General features: G+C 39.5%; 2 protein-coding genes across 4 annotated transcripts in view; one reads left to right on the top strand and one right to left on the bottom strand.

Moving 5' to 3' along the window:
- Positions 1–6,172, bottom strand: part of dock8 (dedicator of cytokinesis 8) — a 57,912-nt gene extending 51,740 nt beyond the window's left edge. For both annotated transcript variants that reach the window (XM_083979124.1, XM_083979123.1), the window contains exon 1: positions 6,000–6,172. In XM_083979124.1, coding sequence (XP_083835250.1) covers positions 6,000–6,052 — 53 coding nt within the window. In that variant the 5' untranslated portion in view covers positions 6,053–6,172. The remainder of the gene's footprint in view (positions 1–5,999) is intronic.
- Positions 6,173–8,915: 2,743 nt separating this feature from the next.
- cbwd (COBW domain containing) lies at positions 8,916–23,117 on the top strand. 2 transcript variants are annotated; one of them, XM_083979679.1, is made up of 16 exons: positions 8,916–8,974; positions 9,500–9,632; positions 9,918–10,004; positions 10,672–10,768; positions 11,403–11,494; positions 13,337–13,396; positions 14,371–14,408; positions 15,701–15,747; positions 16,671–16,757; positions 16,864–16,908; positions 17,564–17,620; positions 19,714–19,765; positions 21,608–21,676; positions 21,779–21,844; positions 21,993–22,119; positions 22,541–23,117. In XM_083979679.1, exons 2-16 carry the CDS (start codon positions 9,518–9,520, stop codon positions 22,612–22,614), a joined length of 1,113 nt encoding a protein of 370 aa, XP_083835805.1. In that variant the 5' UTR covers positions 8,916–8,974; positions 9,500–9,517; the 3' UTR covers positions 22,615–23,117. The 2 variants fall into 2 exon arrangements, with proteins under 2 accessions (XP_083835805.1, XP_083835804.1); XM_083979678.1 differs by having other exon boundaries at positions 8,923–9,007.
- The last annotated feature ends 1,003 nt before the right edge of the window (positions 23,118–24,120 follow it).

Here is a 24,120-nt window from a genome sequence, read left to right on the forward strand (position 1 = left end):
CGAAATAATAAGTCGTTATCACGAGAAAACGGTAATAAAAAAAATGTATACGGACCTGGCCGTTCTCGGCTTCCGTACCAGTACCATTAACTGTGTGATTTTCTACATCAAGATCCAGACATTATTTACTGAGAAACTGATTAAAATATCAAAATCCACCCCTTTAACTGGATCTGCACCAAAATAAAGTGTGTGTAAATGTCGGCTATGCCCCATTGCTCCACCAAGTTTGGTGCAAATCACACCTGCTTTTTGCATATTTCTGCTCAAAAATACACCAACAAATTGACTAATTAACAAACAGACATGGATGAATACATAATTTCCTTGGCAGAGAAATCTGAGCAAATATGTAATTTTATGCTCAAGGGAAAATTCTGTGGTGAGTGTATTAAGCTTGTACCCAAGGCAATTTAAGCCTTGTAAAAACCACTCATAACTTGACTTCTGAGGAGACATGCCCTGCCCTGTGTACAGACTGAGCCATAACTACTCTTCCACTGTGGCTTTCATTGTTATTAGAGAAACAAAGCTTAAGCAAAACAACCCATACTATTCTGTATTACTATATGTTATAGTACATTCTCACACACTTGCACAGCACACGTGGGATTGCTTACTTGCACACACTGACACACATTCAGAGGCAGCCTATAAAAAGACCGGGCAAGTAAAACAGTAATCAGCTCTTGCCAGCAGAGCCAAGCAGGCATTATTTTACCACTAGTAGACAAACAGCTCGTCACAGCAGACAACATCTGTCATTCTCTTTAAACTGCAATGTGTCTTGGCATCTTTTGTTACATTAAACCAAAGCAGTCCCCTTGTAAGGAAGACAAAAAAAGTGAGGCTTCGGATTTTTGGTCATTTAGTCAAAATAATACCAAAAGCAGCTCGTGTCATAAGCCAAGCAGAAACAGATGTCTTGATCGTTACTTTTTACCAAAAACCACCAGCTCACAAAGACTAAAAAAGCAATGAATACTTGTCGTGCATCAACCCAAAGACAATACCTACAAGGGAGAAGTACTTGACCATCAGTGCTTGACAGCACAAAACTGTGATGTGTTTGAATTGAGCAAGTTCAAAATAATTAGTTACACCACCTTCCTTAAATTGAGACTGACCCTGCCTATAAAAAAAACTGCTATTGAAGTTGACTGCTTTGGTCTTGAGCTTTAGCTTCTGAGGTTTTGGAGCCCTGTGAGACAGTGAGCTTCAGATCTGCTATGTCGAAGAACGACCACAGCGGCATTTCCCCACATTATTCATTGCTGCTCTTTCGATTTGATGATGTCATCCTAAAATTAATATGAACAAAGCCACATCAGCAAATCAGCTGGTGAACAATAAAAGACAGACCACACTTCTTCAATGTACAGTTCCAATGAAATAAGTCAAATCAAATGCACACTCACTTCTCCATTTCATTCATTCATTGGTCTCTACAGTATATGGACAGTCATTAAATTGAGATTTCAGACTCACCATTACATCATTGACAGCACATAGCTCACAGTGATCAGACTTCAATCTCACTATGATAATACTAATGAGATATTACTTAATGTGATTAGGGCTATTTTTCAGGGAGAAAACAGTCATCTATGGTGTCACTGTATTCATGTTGAGGGTCCGTCTTCATCACACATTACAATGACAGTGCCTAACTTCCTAAACACTTCAAAATGACTAATCCATGGTTTCACAGTCAGGTGTGCATGTGTGACCACTATCATGCAACATATGTGTATAGACACTGTTGTACAATATTAAGGTTACCACAGCACATTTGAACACACCAGATTTATTTTCTACATAACCTGACATCTTTGAGTAACCAGATGTCTTCCATGGATGTAAACACACTGAATGTCATGATGTAATATCTTAAAAGGAGACTTGAGATCAACCTAAGCCACAGAAAAACCAATTGCAAAATGTCAATAAATGCTCCCCATTGAGACAGATCACTGTTTTTAAGGGGGAGCAATTCTCTTTGCTGATCATAAAGCCCTAGCATGACAATAATTACCAGTTTTCTTTGTCTTTTTTTCCATGAGATATAATTAGAATCAGTAATCAGCAGCACTAATGAGAATGGCCCTCTAAAACAGCTGCTTCCACGGAGTAGATGTGGACTTACTACTGACAGTAAACACCAGTTATAAACCAGAGTCAATGATAGTTTAGGCATACTGTAAAAAATACATCAAGACTCAGCACATTTTTACAGTATTACCCTGTTGTCAGTAAAATAGCTGAAACTGTATCTAAAATAATATATATAACATCAATGATATATCAGTAGACTTATCAATCATTAATCAGACATATTTGAATGAATCAGATTAGACAGGAGAGTCAAATCAACCAGACTTGGGCTGCTTCAATGGAATATTATTGACTCTTTCACAGATAAATAGTTATGATGTTGTCATAACTCCTCATCTCCACTGCTATGATAATTAGGTAATGAATAGGAGGGGGAAATATACCATCTCTTATTCAAAGACACTGAGAAAGGGAAAGAGAGGCAAACTGTTTTATCATTAATCAGAATAAAATAGCTGTCATTAAAAGAGGCTTTGTGGGTGACCCCATTATTTCAAGGATCTATGAGCTGAGTCAAGGGAGTCTGTGGCTGTGAATATTAGATACTAGATACAGCAATCTTGTGGAATCATAATTACAATGGGTCTTCCACCCATTATCTTTTAAAACATGAACGTCCACAAAAGCTTTGTGTTTTGATTCACACCCGAGTTCAGAAATACCTTTATCATCCTCTTCCTATAGAAAGAGGGTGGCTCCTTTTCTGTTGCGTCATGCTGTCTATGGCAAGCCTGCACTTGCTGTGTGTGCCTTTGGTGTGTTCATGTTGTCAGCATTTCTGGAATCACTGGCCAAGCACTGCTCAAATTGAGTTCACTGCTCAAATTGAGTTCAGCTCTAAACCTGCACTATCACCTCTTCTCATGGCTACACTTCTGATTAATCGGCTCCCCAGATAGCCTCATCTAAAATTGAACTCATGATTATCTGTATTTACTTCACAAGACATGGCTCCCGCGAGACCTGCTCCTCAGCCCAACCATTATCCCCATTATCATCATTATTATCAAGTCAATCCACTAGAGGTGGGTGGCTCTTTAAGCTTGTATGTTATAGCCTAAAAAAAACTTCTCCCTCCCAACATAAGTCACTTCATCTGAGCAAAAAGAGGAAGCACAGGAAAACAGAGTGTTGTGGTGGACATGACAAGAGGAAGAAAGCACACCAAAGGGATGCCCCCACTGTGTGTCTCATACTATCATATGTCTCCAGACTTAATGGGTCTTACCGCTATCAGCACCATCACAGCTCAGCTTCCTGTCAGAGAGAGGCACGCACAAACACAGCAGTCATTTGGCAAGACCCAGGTCACATGCAGCTCTGAAGAAGCTAGAAAAAGTGACCACAGAAACAACTTTCAGAGTTTAAATGCTTTAACATTTAACTCAAAGTTGTTTTTATGTTTAAGGGAAGGTGTGTGTCCATAGTTTGACACCCTACCCACCCCATAACTCATGCCCACCAACAGCCATGAGGGTTAACAGATGTCATGGGCCAGAGCACAGAGGAAATCAGATGCAACTCAATCCGGACCGCTTTGTCACTTAACAGCATTAAACGACAGAGGCCCCAAATCCACAGCTGTCCCCACACCTGTTACCATATGTTATGAATTGAGAACACCTAGTTTTCAATTTGATCCATTCAAATCAGCGGAACAATGTGCTACACTATGATTGTATGTCTGTGTTCTCATAACTGTTTTCCATTCCCCTTTTTTAAATGCTTATGAAGAAAAACACATTTCCTGATTTAAAACTGCCACGAACAAAACGCGAAGTGAAACCAGAGCCACGCCATGTCCACAGTGTGCAGGATTTCCTTCGCACTCCATCCTGATAGAGAGATCTAGAGAGGAACTTTATGGCAACATATAGTTTTCAGGTGTGGATAAATGTACAACAAAGCTTCTTTAACCATGTTTTAACTAATGTAGCATATCAAACAAATATGCTAATATTGGTTTTTTAAATGCTTGTGTGGGAATTAACAGGTTTTTGCATCCTATGTGGCACACGTCACTTCCACCTTGTGATCAATGTTCCTCTTTGTCCATGTGGTTTGTTTGCGTCTGACTTTTGTTACCACGATTTTCTTGGTTCTTCCCCTTCACATTTTGTATCATTTTTATGTATTTAACTTTCATGGTTCCTTTCAAAGCCCCTCTAGTGGCCCAAGGTTTTTTTAATGAGTGCAAACACTATATCAATAAGTCCAACCAGGGACTTTCTGGTTGCATGTCATTCCTTGTCCACTTCTCTAATTGCCCAGAAGGAAAAATGTGTCACATTTCTTTGTCCATCTAAATGTGGTCCTACATAACATGATGTAGAAACAACATGAAGCACAAAAACAACACAAAATAACTAGTTGTATGTCATTTCACTAAGTTGAGTCAAAATAAAATGATTAGCCTAATCAAATTTCCGCGCTACAACTAAGAGAAGTATGAAAACACAGTGAATGATTTGTGTCTCCTGCATCATCACAAGTGTCTGTGCTGGTTAACACTATGAAACCACATCATCCACAACACCATGTTTTGCTACAGTACAGTATAGTTTCTTCTAACCAGCCCCTCTGCTGGCTCATCACTAGATCCAGACTGTGGCTCAGGATCTCTCACATCCCTCAGCAGCTGACCTCAGCTCTGCACAACACAGCAAAGCAAGTATCCCGCATTTATCCTAGCTATTAAAAACAAGAGTACAGTTCTGTCGCTGTGGAGGAAAGAGAATTTCCTACTCACAAAAATCAAGAAAAAACAATGGAAGGCTTTGGACTAGACCTGAAACAATTAGAAGATTAACTGATTAGACAATAGATTAACTATCTTAATTCTTAGTTATAGACTAAATGTGATTACTTGTTTTGAGTAATTATCAAAGAAAAGATGCCAATCATAAAATGTTTTTCTTTGTTTTCTATTATGGCAAATTAAAAATCATTGGGTTTTATCACTGGTGGCACAAAACATGTCATTTTAAGATACCCTGCTTCGATCTTGGTGTATCATAATTGGCATTTCTCACTATATTCTGACACTCTGACAGCACTTTAAAGAGTGGATCAACTGGGATTTAAAAATGCTGCTTGTGGACTATAAAAACAAATGAGAGGGTAAACAGATTGTGTCCTCTTTAAATGCTGTTTGACCGAAACTGATCAGCGCCTCTGCCCTTATCTACTTCCACAATGTGAATGAACCCTAGAGCACTGTCAAAACTGCAGCAATACCATACATATTAGTCTATTTGTTTTAATGAATTGCACTGCAGAGGAGGCATGGTAGGCTACACAATAGACTTCCATGTGCACAACTTCCTCCACACCTGTAAAGTCGCAGCAGGAACTATGACTACATCCCTCCTCATTTAGGCTACAGCAGCTCTATGGACTGGTCACACTTTACACACCACAGGAAATGATCGTATTAGAAACACTAGATATAGAATCAGCATCCTCCTCATGGGGAGGAAATGACAATGATATGATACAGATTTGTCAGCTCAGTGTACAATAAAAAGTTCTGCACCGTTTCTCCACTTGAGGCTTTGTGGAAATAATGTGCCAATAAGAGAGAAACTTAAATATTCCTAACTGATCACATGTGTCCTGTAGTAATCTTTACGGACGATCAAAAGAAGAGTTGGCTGTTTTTAGTGCTCCGGGCAGCCTGTGTATCCCCGGACAGCGTGAACTAACCTGCAGCATTAACATTCATAACATGTGGCTGCCTGCTCCACGGCGGAATCCCCTCCAACAACTGTCAAGAGCGGGCTCCTCTCCCGTTTCTGAGTTCACCTTTCCACTTCTAAACTAATCTGACCATCCAAACAGCCAAAGCTTCCAATAAAGGTGTTTTGTTTTTGTTGTTTTTTTACCTGTTGATTTTTAGAGCGAAAGCCCGTCGCTCCGCGCTGCCCAGAGAAGCCATATGCGGGGTCTGAAGTCCGGTTCAGCAGCGCCGGGCTCAAAGGGGGGATTTTCCTGCGGTCTGGCCGCCTCGCTGTCACGGACGCAGCGCTCCGTATCCTCGCTACAGCCAAAGTGTCATGTCAACAGTCATGTTGGTTGTGGCGGCAGCAGATTTACTGGGTGTAAACTTCCGCATTTGACTTGAGCCATCCCGTAGAAAAGGAGGGAGGGAGGGGGCAGACACCGGCAAGGCGCGTGTGGGAGGGGATGGGACGAGCTGGATGAGTGAGGCACGCGCGCTCTCTCGTGCTTAAATTGTCCTATGCTTTGAAGTTAGTAGGCTTCCATAGTTAGTTGCTCCACTGTGTTTTTGTCATCTAATAATTCATTGGATCATTATTTGCACTTGTGAAATTTGAAAAATGAAAAATGTTATACTGTGCTCAACCTGCTGTTCATATGTTTGTGTAGTTGTGTCTCAGTCAGGCTTGACCCCTCTGTTCAAAACGTTTGCATAGGGGAGTTTGTGAAAGCAAGAGAGAAACCAGAAATAGTTTCTGAAACAACCCCCCCCCCCCCCCCCCCCCCAAACTTAACTAAATTATTATTCTCATAAAAACAACTTATCATTCCACCCCTTCTCTGAGACATAGCCTACAGAATTATTTTACATTTTAAGAAATAACTGCACCTTTTATTCAACCGTACCAATTAGCTTACCCAACCAGTGGAGACAAAAACAACAACCTTAGCCTATATAGCCTCCCCTGAAACCACAACTTGCCATTTTTCTGTAGCCTCTATCACTGTCTCAAGAAAATAAAATAGGCTAAGATTTGGTAACATGTTACATCTTTAGATGTGTAAGTAGGCTAGTAGTTTGTTTATGATGAACGCATTCCTATTTGTTGAATGCTCAATTGTTGACTTTAAAATGAACAATAAATTGAGATTTCTGTCACTTTTCATCTTATATTTTTGTCAGTACTGACTTCTATTGAGTCTTGCAACTGCAATTTTCTCATCAATGAAATGCAGACTTGATTGTTACACACAAGCCTGCTTTTATATTTCAATCATTTTTTTAAAGCCACTGCTACACTTGGACTCTCAGATTTCAGACATTCTAATAAAATATTTAAATTATACTTGAATACATTTACCAGAGTGATTTCTCTGTTTGTTTGTTTTTTATAGGCTAAGCTAGTCTCCAACAAAGTTACCAGTTTTTCCAGTACCAGTATCAGTTTTGCATATTTCGTCTGCAAAATGGTTGAACAACATCCTGGTTGCATGACACCAATTAACAAACTATTTATTGATACCTGCATGCAGTTGACATATTCTGTATAATGCAATGCCTCATCTCAACAAGTGATGGGTTATTAATAACTCTATGATGCTGAAGGAAATGGAGAGTTAACATTGTAGGGCCACTGCACTGAGGGAAACTTGAATGTATAACTGAATCAACCGTGTCATAAATCATCAACTGTTAAAAACTTCTGCTTGCCTCACAATATAAAGAAAGGCATTTCCTATATTTTCTGTTGAAGGTTAGGGTTAGGGTTAAGGTTAACTCTGGATGAGTGAACAAATGAATGAGGCTTTAAAATGTACATAGACAAAACAGAAGGTTAGTAGTGCTACTGCATCTCACAAGAATGATGCTTGGTCTCAGTGTTTTTTCTACCAAGTAAGGCAACTGAATATTGGTTGTTTTCATAATTTGGTTGAAATCTGTGGCAGGACGAAGGAGGGCCCAGGTGGGGTTTGGACCCTAGTCTCCCGGGTAAGAGTCATGCGCGCTGACCATTCACATAATCAATTGGAGGCATAGTGACAGGACCATCAACTGTCACATCTCTCCCCCTCTTGTCACAAGCATGTCCTGCTCCATGCAGGCTGCCACCCATCAGGAATCCATGGACCCACCACTAGTGCAATGGATCCTGCCAACAACGAAAAGAATGTGGCAGGACGAAGGAGGGCCCGGGCGGGGTTTGACCCTAGTCTCCTGTGTAAAGAAACTTGGGAGCCTAGGGTTGAAACCCCGCCTGGGCCCTCCTTCATCCTGCCAACAACGCCAGAATGTGGCAGGGATAAAGGAGTGCCCTCTGTTATTGGACTATCAAAATGCGCTACCCCTACATGAATGGATAGAGTAGCGGGAGCATATTTGATAGGATGTTATTGGACTATCAAAATATGCTACCCCTTAGAGTTATACATTCATGTAAAGGGGTAGCATATTTTGATCCAATAACAATAACATCCTGTTAAATAATGCTCCCCCTACCAATGCTACCCCTGAAATATTGAATACAAATATTAAAATGGTATGTCTATGCTGCCATTCATCCTACAGTGGCAGTGAAGTGATCAGTAGTCTTACATGAATGCATAGAGTAGCGGGAGCATTATTTGATAGAATGTTATTGGACTATCAAATGAACATGAAAATATTTTTAATCTCACAAATAAGCATAATTTGATGTATAAATCGGCTAAACAAGTTAAAATTGTTATAAGCAATAGTTTATGCTTTATTTGGGCAATCCATCTCTCTGGCCTGTGTCTGAATTAGGTAGTAAAAGTGTTGTTTCATTAATGTAGGCTACAGTAGATTGAAGCAGATACATTATAAACTGGCTCCAGTCGTCCTCTTGTGGTGGATACTGTTCATCACACTATACATTTAATTTGATAAACTGCTTTTGGGACTAATAAAGCTGCATTTACTGTCACGAAAAAGGTTGTAAAAAATGTTTTTCTTCGTCTGTTCACTCTAATGTTATTTATACCTTACCTTTCCACACTTTTTGTTTCTTGATGAACAACAGCGGAACCTTTATCGCTGCTCCGGAATTTCACCGGAGTCTCTTCAGTGTGACACACCGCTGAAACGTGAAGCTACAGCAGTGGGGAAGCTACAAAGCCTGTGAATATTAGCAAATACAAGAGAAAGAAGCAGGTAATTTCATTTCATAATAGCTGGAAATAAAGAGAGTTTGCTGTAGTGGTGAGTTGAGGAGGTGTCACTGTCAGGATACAGTCACTGCAGGCTGTACTGTCTCTCACACTGCTTACTTACTGAGTGCTAATCTGATGCTAATGCTACATGGACTGGATTCATGTTGTTTTTAAAGTTTACTGGTTAATAATGATTTATTAGTAAATGTTTATGACACAACTAAATTGCTTTTTAATGTTTGCAGCATATTTGCGAACATAATTAAACCTGATGTATTATTTTACGGGGTGAATTCACAGTGCACTGTCACAGTAAATGGTTGCTGTCTGTTTAAACACACTGATACATTTCTACATAAGACTCGTGTTCATTGACTAGAACAGACTCTTATCGATTTTGTTGTATACACGTGTATATGTTAATAGCTCTGTAAAGGTGTGTCTGTGGCTGTGCACATATTCATGACATCTAATCCATCCTTCGCCTCTGCAGACAAATACTATCTGTGGTATGGATGGTGTGGTGATGGAGGAGGAGGATGATTGTCCAGAGTTGGTGCCCATTGATACCACGTCTGCCCCCCCTGCAGAGCAGATACCTGTCACCATCATCTCAGGCTACCTCGGTGAGAGACTGTCTCTGTTCCTCACATCTTTAATAAGATTAGCAACAGGATTATAATCTCATACAAGTGGCACTCTGTACTCCGGCTTTGATCCTAGACTAGACTATTATCCACTCTCATATTGATTTAATTTAATAATAATAATAATAATAATAATAATAATATATAATAATGATTTGTTCTTTATAAAGAGTATCAGAGAAATTGATTTCATTGATGGTACAACTAATGACCAACTTCCTTAATCGTTCTTCACAAATCCATTGTTTTCTTGTTTCTTTGTAGGTGCTGGAAAGACCACACTCCTGAACTACATATTAACAGAACAACACAACAAGCGGATTGCTGTCATACTCAATGAATTTGGAGAGGGTAAACTTATTATATCCTTAAGAGAGCTCCAAATAATGTTTACACAACTTCCTCAGTGAAAAGACACACTACACAATAATTCACTTTTGTTTTGTGATGTATTTAGATTGATGATTTAATTCCTCTCTGTTTGTGCTGTGTGAAGTAAGCATTATATTGTAATAGAACAAATTTGTTGTCAGATGCCTTTTGTATTTCCAGAGTGTTCCACAAGGGAGCAGCATAGCGACAGTGTATATTGAACCTAGAGCAGCTCGAGAATGTGTTTTTTCACCATGAACCACACTTTGCAAAATACAGGGTATTCACTTTAAACTCAACATTATGTTACTCAAAGTTGCTGTTTTTTTTTTGTTTTGTTTTTTTGTGGTCCAAGACCTATACTTATACTGAGTTATTTGGTTATCCTTGGGTAACTTAGGCTACTTTAACCAGTTTTTGTTATTCCCAAGATATTAATCTAAAACCAATTCCAGGTGTCATTAAAGCACTTGCTTTTTGAAATTTGTAGATTACTCATTCAGATGTCTAAACAACAGTTTGAAGTCTTAAGGCCCCCACACACCGCCCCGACGCAACCCGACCCTGACGGTCCGGCCGGTGTGTTCCTGGCTTTAAGCATAAACTTCTCAGTGTCTTACAGTGACTCTAACTGCTCCTACTGCAGGCAGCGCCCTGGAGAAGTCCCTTGCAGTGAGCCAGGCAGGAGAGCTGTATGAAGAGTGGCTGGAACTGAGAAATGGCTGCCTCTGCTGCTCTGTCAAGTATGGAGACAAACCATCACCCATTGTTCTCTAGAGTAGAATGAAAGGCTGCTTCTGACTTGTTACTTTGTTTCTGTAACTAATTTGGCCATAATTTTTAAAGCCCCTGTACGGAGCTTTTAACTGGATACGCAAAAGTCTCTGGTTTCTGCTGATGTGTCTCTGTTACCTACAACAGCAAATGAGTCCATCAGTGTGAAGATACGCTATTTCTAAGTAGTCTAATTCTATACCTCTGGAAGGCATGGTCGGGTCGGACCACTGACGAAACGATACGAAACGATTCATTACGCTGCTAAAAAAAAAAAAAAAAAAAAAAAAAAAAAGCAAGTCCTGTCTTCTTTCCGACGTTTCCAAAACAAATCTACACGCGCTGGCCAGACAAACGCCTTCATGATAGTAGGAAATGCAGTCTTCATTCCGCTGCTTTCGTCCACAGGGGCCGCCAAAATCAACACTAAATGAAAAGTCTGTACAGGGGCTTTAATATAATTATAATGCTCTCTTCCATCAATGCATGGAATACTGTATTAATGAATATTCAATATGGTACCATACATAATGTGGATATTTTGTTTATGAGTTCTGCATATTCCCTTTTTGGTCATGTGTTGCTTTTTTATTAATGCTTCAGGGACAATGGTCTCAAAGCCATCGAGAACCTGATGGAGAAGAAAGGAAAGTTTGACTACATACTGTTAGAAACAACAGGACTTGCTGACCCAGGTACGCATATCACATTAATCTTTATTTGATTTGATTAAGTTGACTGTTATTCTGTTAATATTTCAACTGTAGTTTTAAACTCTAAACAGCACATAGACAGTAGTTTGCCCCATGTGGAAACTTGTGGACTCAGCTGCTGTTTCACCTCGGGGTGTTGGTGGGCTGGAGGTAGTGAGGTCACTTGGGTGGTTACACAACACGTGACACAAACCAAAATCACATTTTCAGCACTCAACAACACTGTATGTCTCATGATAAGCCTTTATGTGAAGAATCATCATCAGCCCCTAATGGACACGTTAATGGCTTTGATAAATGTACTCAGGACTGGCTGGATTGCAGCGGTTAAGTAATAAAACTGGATTTAAATTATGCTTGATTTGCATGTGTGGATATCTGTGGTTACGCAGCTGTACACCATGTTAGAATGAATGTCCACTTTATTATTACTGTTCTCGACCAAAGACTGTCACTTCATTGTGTGTCTTTGTATTTGTATCTCTCAGAACAACTTGGTGATTAGGTGTGACCTATAGGTCAAGCAATCCCATAAATCCCCTTTTTGTCTTTATGTGTCAAAATAATAGTTAAACTTCTCTAGATTTCTTTGTCAAAGCATCAGAAGTTTTGTAACTTGCTTGTGTGATGCACCCAAGGAGCTCCATTTCCATTATGGAGAAAAAAAAATCCTAGCTGTCCGTTCAAGTCTCAGGTTTGAATCAGGAAATCAATATTAGGCTATCAGAGGGTGAACGCTGTGGCGATCAGGGTGTGTCGCTAAGTGACAGGTGTCAGGAGGTAGAGGCATGGGCAGACACACACCACTTGGCCTCACAGATACCCAACAGAGCACGCTAAAACCCACATCTCTGCATTGTCATTGGCTGAGACAGGCTTGTTATCGACTAGGACGGGTCTGTCATTGGCCTGGGCAGCGCTGTCAATCATAAGGGGCTCCCGGGAGATGCTCCCCTTCCATTTAGGAAGAGGTTGGATGACTTATGTGAAACATGCCACTCAGAAACAGTGTTTTCATTACGCATCCATCAAATATTTACAATACTGTCTTTTTCTCGCTTGGCAGTTTGACAAAAGTGCATTATGTGAACAAGCTGTGGCTGGCATGGTAACATAGGCTCTTGTAATAACCACATTCTCTGGGAAAATAGAAACAAACCAAATGTACCAGCAGGACATAAACAATTGAAAGCTTCTGATATTGGTTTTATCTGCTCTACAGATCTCAGTCTGAAAAAAAAATCTTTCAGTGCTTCAGTGCTGACTTTAAACACAAATACTTGTGGATGTTGCTGAATAAAATAAATGAATCCAGTGCTGAAATGATTCATGTGCTGACAGACAATTAACCAACAACAATGGTGAACATTATTAATTGCACCATCTCATCACTGTAAAGTAAAAAAGCAAAAATATTTGGTTCCAGCTTCTAAGGTGAGGATTTTCCGATGTTTCTCTGTTTTATATAATTATAAAATTTTTTAAAAAAGATTGTAAATAGATATAACAAGTCATTGTAGAAAGTGTAAGGAGTATTTGTTATGATTTCTAACACAAATAGTAGTAATAGACAAATGATGAAGCAATCGATCAAAAAAATTATCTGTACACAAGTTAATAATGAAAATATTAACCTTTTAAATGTTATGAATCAAACATTTTTGATTATTGCCAGTGTTATCTTTTTAGTAACTTAGCTAATTACCAAAGTTTAATAAGACCTCCATTTTTGTTTCTCTGCCTGACGCTCATTTTTGATGATTTTGATTTTGTTACCATTGTCAGTCATTTATATCCAATACACAATGTCATATCTTCTGACAGGAGCTGTGGCGTCCATGTTCTGGGTTGATGCAGAGCTTGGCAGTGACGTCTATTTGGATGGTAAGATATTTGTAATGACATGTGACTTGTTGGCCTTGATGCACTTAAATTGATTTGGGCTGTCTGACGTATTTTAGCGCTGCCGTTGCACTGATTAATTTTGATGCTCTCTGTCAAAGCTGCATTATTGTTGCTCTGAAAGGCTTTAACTCTTCTTCTTTGCAAAAAAAAAAAGACATAGCACAAATGTCAGGTCTAGAGCCTTGATTCTCTGCCCAACCTGTTGGGCCGGGCAGGAATTTGCTGCTGTAGGTCAGGCTTGGTTCAGGCTCTGACAAAATGAGTTATTTTGTTTGTTTGTTTTTTGTCCATTAACTAACGAAAAAAATGTGCATTGTGCGGTTTATAAATTTAAAAATAGATTTTGCTTTTTTCTCTCGTATTCTCATACACCTTATCATGCCGTCACTCACTGTCAGTCCAACTCTGTGGCTGTGATGCTGAACTCTCTCTGTGCGTATCAGTCAGTCGGTTTAAGTTTTTTTTTTTTCTTGATTAAGGTTTCGGGCTGGGCTCTGTCCCAAATCAGCTGCTGTGGTTCGGGCTCGGGTTGGGCACGGACAGACTTTTAACTCCGACATTATGCCGATTTTTACCTCCCTGGTGGATTACGCATTCAGCTCCATGTTTCTCAATTTAAAAATGCCCTTAGTGTTCACTGCTATTATTACATTTCCTACAATTCCAGTACAGTTTTGATGAGACATTTCTTGCCCAAATGGACATATTTTTACTGGTGCTTGTGTGCGTGTGTGTATATGTGTGTTTGCATGAATGGTGTCATGCTCATCACACTAAATACCCAGCTGTCCGCTCTGTTGTGACAAGCTGGTGGACCAAAAGTCTGCTTCAAATAGCTGAGAAAGTGAGTCAGACAAAACTAAACACCAAAAGGTGACAGCAGTTCAGTGCACACAGAGTGGTACCATCCTAAATCACTGATCCTAATAATTTGTATTTCTTGTTTATCCTAGGTATCGTCACCGTTATCGATGCCAAGTACGGGCTACCGGTATGTGATAAGGGAATTTCCGGTTTTTATATGGTGTTTCATGTTGAATGCTGACACAGGTGGATGTGAATGTATTTAAAATCGATAGCAACTTCCACACATTTGCCACATTTTCTATTTCTAGCTTCTCAATGGTGAAAAATGTGTTGCTTTTCTTGGTCTGCCTATTTGTTAATTAAACATCTTTAGGTTGTAGGCTGTTGATCGCAGACAGGCAGTTGAATGTGATCTGTCGGATGTTGTGATGGGGATTTTTCACAATTGAAATCAATCACTGATTTAAACAAAAGTAGCACAATTAAGTTGCAACCCTCATAATGTCGTTGTTGTGTTTGCAATATTTCCTTCTGAGCACCAACATCGATAAACAAATCCAGCTTGAAATGACTTCAGAACCAAAATAAGTATTTAAACTTGTGAGATTGCTTGTATACCGCCAGTGCAGAACAACACACACTCGCTCACACACACACACTGCCCTCCCTACGGTATTTAAAAGAAACAGGATAAGTGACACCTAGATAATGGGCTCTAATTCGAAGGTGTCATGCATAGTGAGGCGACGCGTTTCGTGGCTGAGGTGTTGCTCTGTCCTCCAGTTGGAGAGAGGTGGGATAAAGGAAGTTATGACAGAAGGAAGGAGAGGATAACTCATAGTGAATGAGTAATTGATATCAGAGATGTGAACATTGTAATAGGACTGTCACATCCACTCACCTGCCTCTCCCCTCACCTGTCTCATAAAATATCCATCTGCCTGAGAGGTTTCAGTTTGACTTGGGGCCCTCCGCCTCGCACCATCTGAGAGGCCTTTGTCTCTGGATACAGACGTTGATGAATAAAAAGCGGTGGTCGGCCAATCTATTATGTCTTTATTTAATATGTTTTTGTCATTCATTCCTTCAGAGTTCAAGCTGTGGCGATTCAGGCAGTGATGGGTTCATGTCAGATTGACAGTCAGGGGTCAGGATCCACATTAACACCTCCTGCTCTGTCTGTTATTAGATATTAAACCATTTTGGAAAATGCATCCCCAAGACAAGGACCCAAACAAAATGAAAAGGAATCTCCCGTGGTTTTCACATGTTGAAAAAATCACTTTGTTCACAAAATAAATTATGAAATGTTGAAATTCCTTAATCAGTTTATCTGTCACGTCCTGTGTCGGTATTTTTTCTCAATTGTGCTTTAGGCTTGAAATGTATACCATTAGCTTGAGCAATTTTGCGCTTAAATGCTTTTCACTAAATTTTTCATATGTAAGTTATATCCACCATCTCTTCTCCCTGCAGCAACTAACTGAGGAAAAAGCAGATGGGCTCATCAATGAAGCAGTCAGGTATGTTTAATGTATAGTGGTGGCCAAAATGATTACACCACGCATATTAAGGAGGTTTCAGTTGTTTTCGTTGAATTGGCCATTAATCATCATTATGCTCTATAAAGCATAGAATAGAACTGTCATAAGAAGATTTAGGTCATTTTCCTTACAAAAAACAAGCTAGGCCTATTCCACTGTCACACAGTGCTGCTGTAATTGCTGCAAAAGGTGGACATACCAAATATTAAAGTTAAAAGTGGATAAAAACAGTAGGACTCACTTAATCTGATTGTGTTCAGAGCAACCATCTGCATATTTCATGAACATTATGAAATGAAATCATGTTTTGGAGGCAAAAAAGGTCAGGTACTTTCAGATCTCAGCTGCTGTTCTAATAATTTTGGCCAAAGCCGTAGGTTCTATGTGAAGCTCACATGAGTGGGTGTTTGATTGGAAAGAAAGCAAAAGGACTAAAAACAAACTGCTCCGTATCCACCACACCATGTCTCATAAGTTGCTGTTGACTGTACTCCCTGGGCATCTCTCTGTTTGTGTCCAGCAGCAGCTGTATGGTTGTGTTGTTGTTGAACAAATACACTGATGGAGAAAGACCAGTTGCGCGACCCTTTGCATTCTTTGTCTTTGTTTGTGTTTTCACCTTTTAACTAAACAGCGGTCAGCTCCCATTTGAGTTTGGCATGTGTTGCCCACTGCCACCCACGAACACTTGTACACATACACACAAAACGAAGGAACAATTGACAAAGAAGTAACATTCAGCCTGATTTTAGTTGGCTTAGTTTTTCTTTAACATTAAATCTTTCTATTTAGTGTTAAAGACCACAACCACAAATTTGCTTGGGCAAATTTTAGAAGAGCATGTTGACTTATCAAATGAACACTTTGTTATTATTTTTTTGTTTATTCTTCTTTCTTTTTAGACAAATTGCCCTGGCTGACCTGACCATTATCAACAAGACTGACCTAGTGAATGAGGAGGAACTAAACCAAGTCAGAGACGCTGTCAGGTCAGCAATACTGCCTTACTGAACTCCTTTCTTCCATATATGCTGTACATTTTGGACTGTGTTATCTCACATGTTGCCTGGTAATAACATCTTCTCTTTACCTCAGATCGATAAATGGTCTTGTGAAGATTCTAGAAAGCCAGAGATCAAGGTGAGTTATTGTTTTCTGGACAGAAACTGGATCATATTGTTTGATATGTTATGTAGCTTCTCTGTTGCCAGGTGTAACAGACATGGCGTGCTGCTCCTCCTTAGATCTTTGTATCAAAGATGAATCAGTTCAGGCGTGACACTGCACATGAGAGACCCACAACACTCACACACTTAAATACACACAAACTGGTGTGCCCTGAGTAAACACCAAACCTTCAATGGTGTCCGGTTACCCACAAGTCTTTGCTCTTTGACCCCCAGGTCATCAAGCTGACATGGTTGCATATGCGTCGGCGTACATTCGTGCAAAAATGTGCATGTACATGCACCCTCCGTGTTGGCTCATTCCGTGTTGTTGGACCTAGGTAGCATCTGGCTAACACAAGCAGTGTGTATCAAAGGTTAGGGTGTGTTTTGCATCTGCTTTGCCCCCACCCTCCCACTGAGTTCAGACCAGGGTGAGCAGATGAAAGACACCGTGCAGCGAGGGGTTAATCAGAAAAACATTCCCACAACTTTTAGCTTGAGTCACCTCACTCTGTTATCTTTAATGTTAGTTTTAGGCAACTTAAGCTAACTTGTTTAATTTATTTCTCACCGTGGTATGACTGGAGTTTAAATGAAGTAAAATAAGCTGTGATCTTGTTCCACAGGGTGGATCTCTCTGAAGTGCTGGATCTGCATTCATTTGACAGTAAAAATGATGCCAAGTGAGTTGCTTTTGTCCCATTTAAGTCCCATGTACACAAAATGTATTTATTCCACAACAAGTGTGTGTCAAAAACAAAAAGATATTTAAAAGCTGCACAAAAGTGAAATATCAATATTGACATGACATGACAATGCATGACTAATCTATCTGGTAAGAATTGTGTGATGGTGACTGATGTAATTGGCGATACAGTTTTTAACTTGCATGTTAGGAATTACAGCTTATATCTACTATATTTGACACTCCCCTGCAAAACAAATAGGAAGAACATAGGTAAAAGAATTATGTTCAAATCTCTAAATACTTTAGATGTTTTTAATGTTTTTAACCGACAGCAGCTCCACAAATAAACGAAATGAGTCAGACAAAATTAAACTCAGAGGGAAACATGGAAATCATTATCTTGTGGCCATGACTGGACTTTTCAGTCTGATACTAATACTGATATCCAAGAAGATGTCTGTTTAGCATAGAGTGATATTGTGTTTAACATGCTACATGTATATATATATATAAAGATATTACCAGCTAAAAACTCAACTCATGTGTTAGATTAACTAAAAGAAATAATACTAAACCTGTCCCCATTGTAATTCCCTGCTAGTGTAAATGCTGATATCCAAGAGCCTGTTGACTGTGCCAGTGATTAGTGCCAGTGAGGTTCTATTTTAAAACTTTTAGTGAAAGATCAAGAACTTATTTTGAGCGCACTGATGGCCTTTGTTGCTAGTCCGTCTGAACTGTGTACCCAGCAGTCTCTGATACTGTTGCTCACCGTGTTGCCCTCTAATTAACAGACTCTTTTATTGAGCGTCCCCCTGTTACACCGCAGGGTGGTCATCATATTGTATCCCCTGTAGAATGTCATTCTCATGAATAGAGTCAGTGTTCATCCCTTCATGTGAATGAAACGGGCCGCAGTGTTAAAGCTCTCTTACATGCCCTCAGTCAGTGTCTCTGACACCAGCTGCAGAGGATTAGAGCTGTGTGTGTCCAGTGGCTCCTGAGGAGTCCCCCATGTCCCAACAGATAGCTCCTTTCCCCTGCCTTTGAGAGTCCAAGCCCCTCCTCCATTCAATCCCATGCTGGCTGTTTGAAGCGGCCCCCTGCCGCTCTGCCTGTGTGGTACTAGCGGCACACAGGGCTCAAGCTGCTGGACACAACATTTAGCCTCCTTGTGAGGTCTGATGGGAAGAACAAGGGCTGTAGTTTGTTTGGGGGGTGGTGGTGGTGGGTGTTTTGTTGGATTTAATTGCCATTTCTAAAGTTTTCTCAACCCTATTCAGGAGTTGTGTCATTAAGCAGTGATACAGCACACACTGTGTTACGCTGTGAGATCAAAACACTGAAAAGAAAAATGCATCTTAAGCAGAAAAGATGAAGTGTGTTGGATAAAAGAAATTTAAAAAAAAAAAGGGCTAAGTGTGTTGACATGTACTTCATTGGACACTCAAACAGTCAATTTATGTAAACGGGAAAGCCATACAAAGTATAATATACTTTGTATGGCTTTCCTGTTTACATTGTAACAATGTGCAGTAGTAACACTGAGCTACAGATAAACAACCTGAATTAGAGAGGGTAAAGCATGCCACAAAACAGTATTAAATGGAAATGTGATTATGAAATAATAAAAACAGGTTCTAACAACTATCATCAGTGGTTACAAGGAAAAAGAAACATACAGAATCATTTAAAAAAAAGGGGCATAACATGCATAACAAACAAAGCACACTACTATACACTACTCTTATGTAACATCAGAAGCCACAGCAGAGGACGCAATGCAAAATGATTGGCCAGCTGAATAGATAGAGGCCGTAGCTCTGCTCAGTCATTACACAACATTAAACAAACAAAATATATTGCAGGTGGCGGATACACTATATACTTAACTTAAATGTTATGAATCTTACTTTTACTCCATTTACATGCAATGCTGTCATATTTTTCGTTGCCATTAAGTTGATTTATTTATTTTGATAGGCACAATGCAATCCAACCCAGTCTGGCCTTTATGTGTATAACTGGAATTAGTCTCATTTATGGAATGAAACTGTAAAAAGTTTCAACATTTCTCTCCTCTGAAAGTCTTGCAGAGAAGCTCCAGCTTGCAAAACCTACAAGGCCTCATCTTGACAAGGTATTGTTTCTATGCTCTGAAGTGTTTCACACATAATCAGTGCCTCTACCCCTCTTCTAGTTTTCCTTGTTTTGTTTGCTAATTTATTTCAACACATCATTTCCTGCAGAGTAAAGAGGGATTCGTTCTCCTGAGGCAATTTTTTTGGCCTCGCATCCCCCCAGGCTGTGACACTGCAGCGAAAACTCCCTCCCCGCTTAGTTTTTTTTGTGTTGAGATCACCTTAAGGCTTTTGATGTTTTCATGTTAACCCGCAAATAGATGCAGTCCTGGTCATGCACGGCATCCCAGATGCTAATTCACTCTAGACTTAAGGAGACTGGGTGCTCTGTGTTGGCTAGACTGACCAGAGTCTCAGCTACATATTATGGCTTTACAGTTGTTGAATTGAATGCGTATGTCATAAAAAGTAGCATACAGACCATGTTTGACTAGATAATTAGTAACTGGGTGTCAGATGTGAATGGAAAGCCTCTAGTATACCAAGTCCACCTCTTCTCCCTGAAGATGTAAAAGATGAAAAGTATCTATTTCTGGATTGGGCTCATTCTATTTTCTCTCAATGTTTTCATCAGGCTTTAGAGCAAAATTACTCTTTACAGCAGTTAAGCCTTGTGTTGTTTTCAGTTGTGCTTTATACGCATGAACTTTTATCACAGGATGAGGACAGATGAGGGTTGTTTGTGTGAGCAAATAACGGTATTGTTGTCTGTTTCTCCAGGTTCCCTTTCCCGCATGAAGCTCAGTGTCCCTCACACCCCCAGCCCCCCCTTCGTCCCCATGTTGCTCTTTTCATGTAAATGAGAATGCTGTTTTTCTGTTGTTATACCAAATGACAAGGAAGTGTGTAACCTTAACACTTCAACACAAAACCCCCAAATATCTGCAAAGTGCTCTTTTAATGCTGTAAGGAAGTGCCGAGAGGACGGACTGTGTGTTTGTGTGTGTGTGTTTGAGAGAGAGAGCGTGAAGGTAGGCAGAAAGAGGGGTGCCGTTGTTGGTAGTTGTGGTTTTTGACACAGTCATTGACAAAGTCATCAGTGTGGGTGTAAAAAGCACTTCTTTTGTTTAATGTTCATTATGACTCTACTAATTTCACAAACTCAGAAATATAAGCTAAACGGCATTTTAAATAATATAAGAGAAACCACATGTAGTGGTTACATACCGCACACAAGGCAGTATTAGGATGTAGGATTGCTGTGATCGGGCATTTTTCTATTTTTGGTATTTAAAATAATATTCGTTAGGACATGAAAATACCAATGTGAATACATAAAGGCTGTGGTGCAGTGTAATTTTGCCAAATACTGAACTTAAGTTCAGTTTGTTACTTTACTTGTCTATATCGATTTCATGGTTCTTTATATCCCAGTCCACTGTATTTCAGATTATTTGTATACAATTTGTATACCATCTAATTTATCCAACATCTACTTTTCAGATCAAGATTTTACACGTAAGAAAATCTGATCAGTCTTTACAATTTAAAGAATAAACTACTTAGCAGTAGTATGAGATCTGCCTTGACTAAATCAAATGAATGTTCTAATACAAGAAATGTAACACTGTGCATGGGGTCATTTTGCATAATGAGTAACACTGGTACCTCTATAGTGTTAGATGAGTCAGATTTTTAATGGATAATCCCGTCAATGTGGTGTTGGTATTTTTACTTAAATAAAAGATCAGAGTACTAATCTTGGTATGTATGAGTGAATGTCATATAAGTGTCATTTACATGTGTTTCACTGATGAGAAATGCTGTTATTTTGCAAGATCACCAGCTTTCTTGTATACATTCAGAATATCTCTGTGCTGTCTTTTGTGTGTCATCTTCAGAGTATTTTGACTGTGACGTTTGAAGTGGCTGGAGATCTCTCTGAGGACGCTTTGAATGTTTTCATTCAGGTACGGACACTCCGATTCAGTCAGATCCCTGTGACCATTACTAATCGGCCATAACGCAACAAAGTCCTTTGAAAAGTAAACACCCATTTTCCACTTCTTCAGGATCTTCTATGGGAAAAGGCGTTCAAAAACAAAGAGGAACAGCCCATGTCCGTTATCCGGTTAAAGGTACAATAGAGCACAGTAGTCAGCCCAGTGGCAGCAGTGATCAATAACAGCAGCTTTACCATCTATATTAATCAGTTCCAAACACTTCACTCAGCGTGGGTTAATTTGTCACTCGTGACTTGTGACCTGTGACTTGTTGTGTTTTCAGGGCATAGTATCATTCGCAGCCAACGCCCACCAAGTGATGCTGCAGGGGGTCCACGAGCTGTACGAGCTGAATGAGACTCCACAGCTCTGGGAGGAGAACCAGCGGATCAACCGACTGGTTTTCATAGGTGAAGACACACACACTTCTTTCACCTATTAACTTTGCACAATTCTTAAGCACCACTGTAAATGCAGCCTATTCACTTGGTTGTGTTAATTGATCAAAATGGCTATCAATGATAATCTATTCAAGTTTTTAAGATGTTTATGTGCCAATGTTGACTTGTTGTGGCTGGTTAACTTCACTGTGTAGTAGTTGTCTGCTTCTATAAATAGTTATAAGTGATATAAAGCTCTTAGCTGTTATTCTGCATCATAGTTTTAGAACATATTTGTTCTTATTAGTTCATAATGTCCAAACAGTTTCCCTGGAATTTTGATATACTATATTTCAGATTATTTGGAAAGTTGAGAGTTATCAGTCTTTTAGTCATTTCACAGGTCAGATACGAACCAAATGTATGCTTATCTTTGTGTGCTGTTTTTCAGGCAGGAACCTGGACAAGTCCATTCTGCAGGAGCAGTTTATTTCGTCAGTTGTGCAGGATGCAGAGACAAATTAGCGAGAAGCTCATCTCTTCACTTCACATCGATAAACTGTTGATTCTGGAGCAGAAGTTGTGACTTTGGCCATCCATACATCTAGAACTGTGTTTCAGATGTTGGTTTCTTTCCTTCAAGAGGATGAGGTATGTCAGAGGGCGGCCAAAGTTACAATAGGGCTAAAGACAGAAAATCGAAATTGTGATAATTCATCACAATGGCTTTAAAAGCTATAGTGTTATCACAAGAGCAGTGAATATGTTGCTGTAGTGCCTGAGCTAAATGCTTTTAATATAGCTTATGTCCTTGGAAACTTCCCAAGCATGAGCCCTATAAATAACCCCCTGAAAACCTGTGCACATACGAAGATACCACAAAAAGGTTTTTTATAAAAACAGCTTTGTAAAAATAGAGTTTGCAAAGTGATCACATACTGTATCAAGCGTCGTACATGACTTTGCTTTAATGAGCAGACTTGCTTGTATTTTTAAATTATTCAAAATAAACACTTTTACCAAACATGTTCCCCTGTAACTGTTGTGATATTCCTAAAGGAAATAAGGTTTTTAATCATGTGTAAACTTGGCTTCTTCAAGCTGACAACAGCAAACTATTAACATAACAGAGACAAGTGTCTTTGTCGAAAGTTCACCATGATACTCAACAGTGTGAAAAGGAGGCTCCAGCTGCATTAACATCTTAGCTTTCACTATTATGAAACGCATACAAAGAGTTTTTTAAGTTTAGCTGTTAGCGCACAGACGATGATTAGAGAAGCGTTTGTTTCACAAAGGCAATAACTTGGATATTATGGCAGAGTAAGGCTTGACAACTAGTTTCCAAAAGAAAGCCTTTTATTATTAGTGCTAATTATTGTTTCTTAACTTCTTGTCAGTTCTATGAAAACCTACAGATCTGACTGTCTTAACCAGGTGGTTGCCTTTATTTATACAGCTTACTACTACTGTGTGACAGTTAAATTGTTTTTATTCCAAAGCTGTATTTTTGCTTTTTCCCAAAGGAAGTATTGGCCTTTTTTATTATCTGCTTTGTCTATTCTTTGAATACAATGTTGTGTCACCTCACTGGCTCAGTTTACAACTGCTGATAAAACTACAATTAGGTGTTTTCCCACACTTGTGTGGTTCTGTCAGCATTAATACTTGACAAATTACAATCATTCTGTTTTGTAGTATTTGCTGGTTAAACCTCGATTGGTAAAGTCATGTGAGAACCATCTCTCACAGCAGGCACAGCACACACGCACAGTAGGCCCAATCAGGTGAGGAAATAGGTGGAGTTTTTCCAACTCGGTCATTTGCAATGGAGATGGTTTAGCCGCATGGTTTTAGCACATATCCGCTGTTGAACCGGTTTGCTTTGAGGATGGCTCTGCTCATTCAGCCCGGTCGTAAAGCGGAGCTGAGCCCTGTAGCCCTGAACGCACCATGCAGTTGAGCCGTTTCCTATTCGATTCTGATGCTGATGGTCTCGTTAAGGCGACTATTGCCTCTTTTCTCTGCTGG

Source organism: Trachurus trachurus (assembly GCF_905171665.1).
Source record: "Trachurus trachurus genome assembly, chromosome: 9".
Taxonomy (NCBI): domain Eukaryota; kingdom Metazoa; phylum Chordata; class Actinopteri; order Carangiformes; family Carangidae; genus Trachurus; species Trachurus trachurus.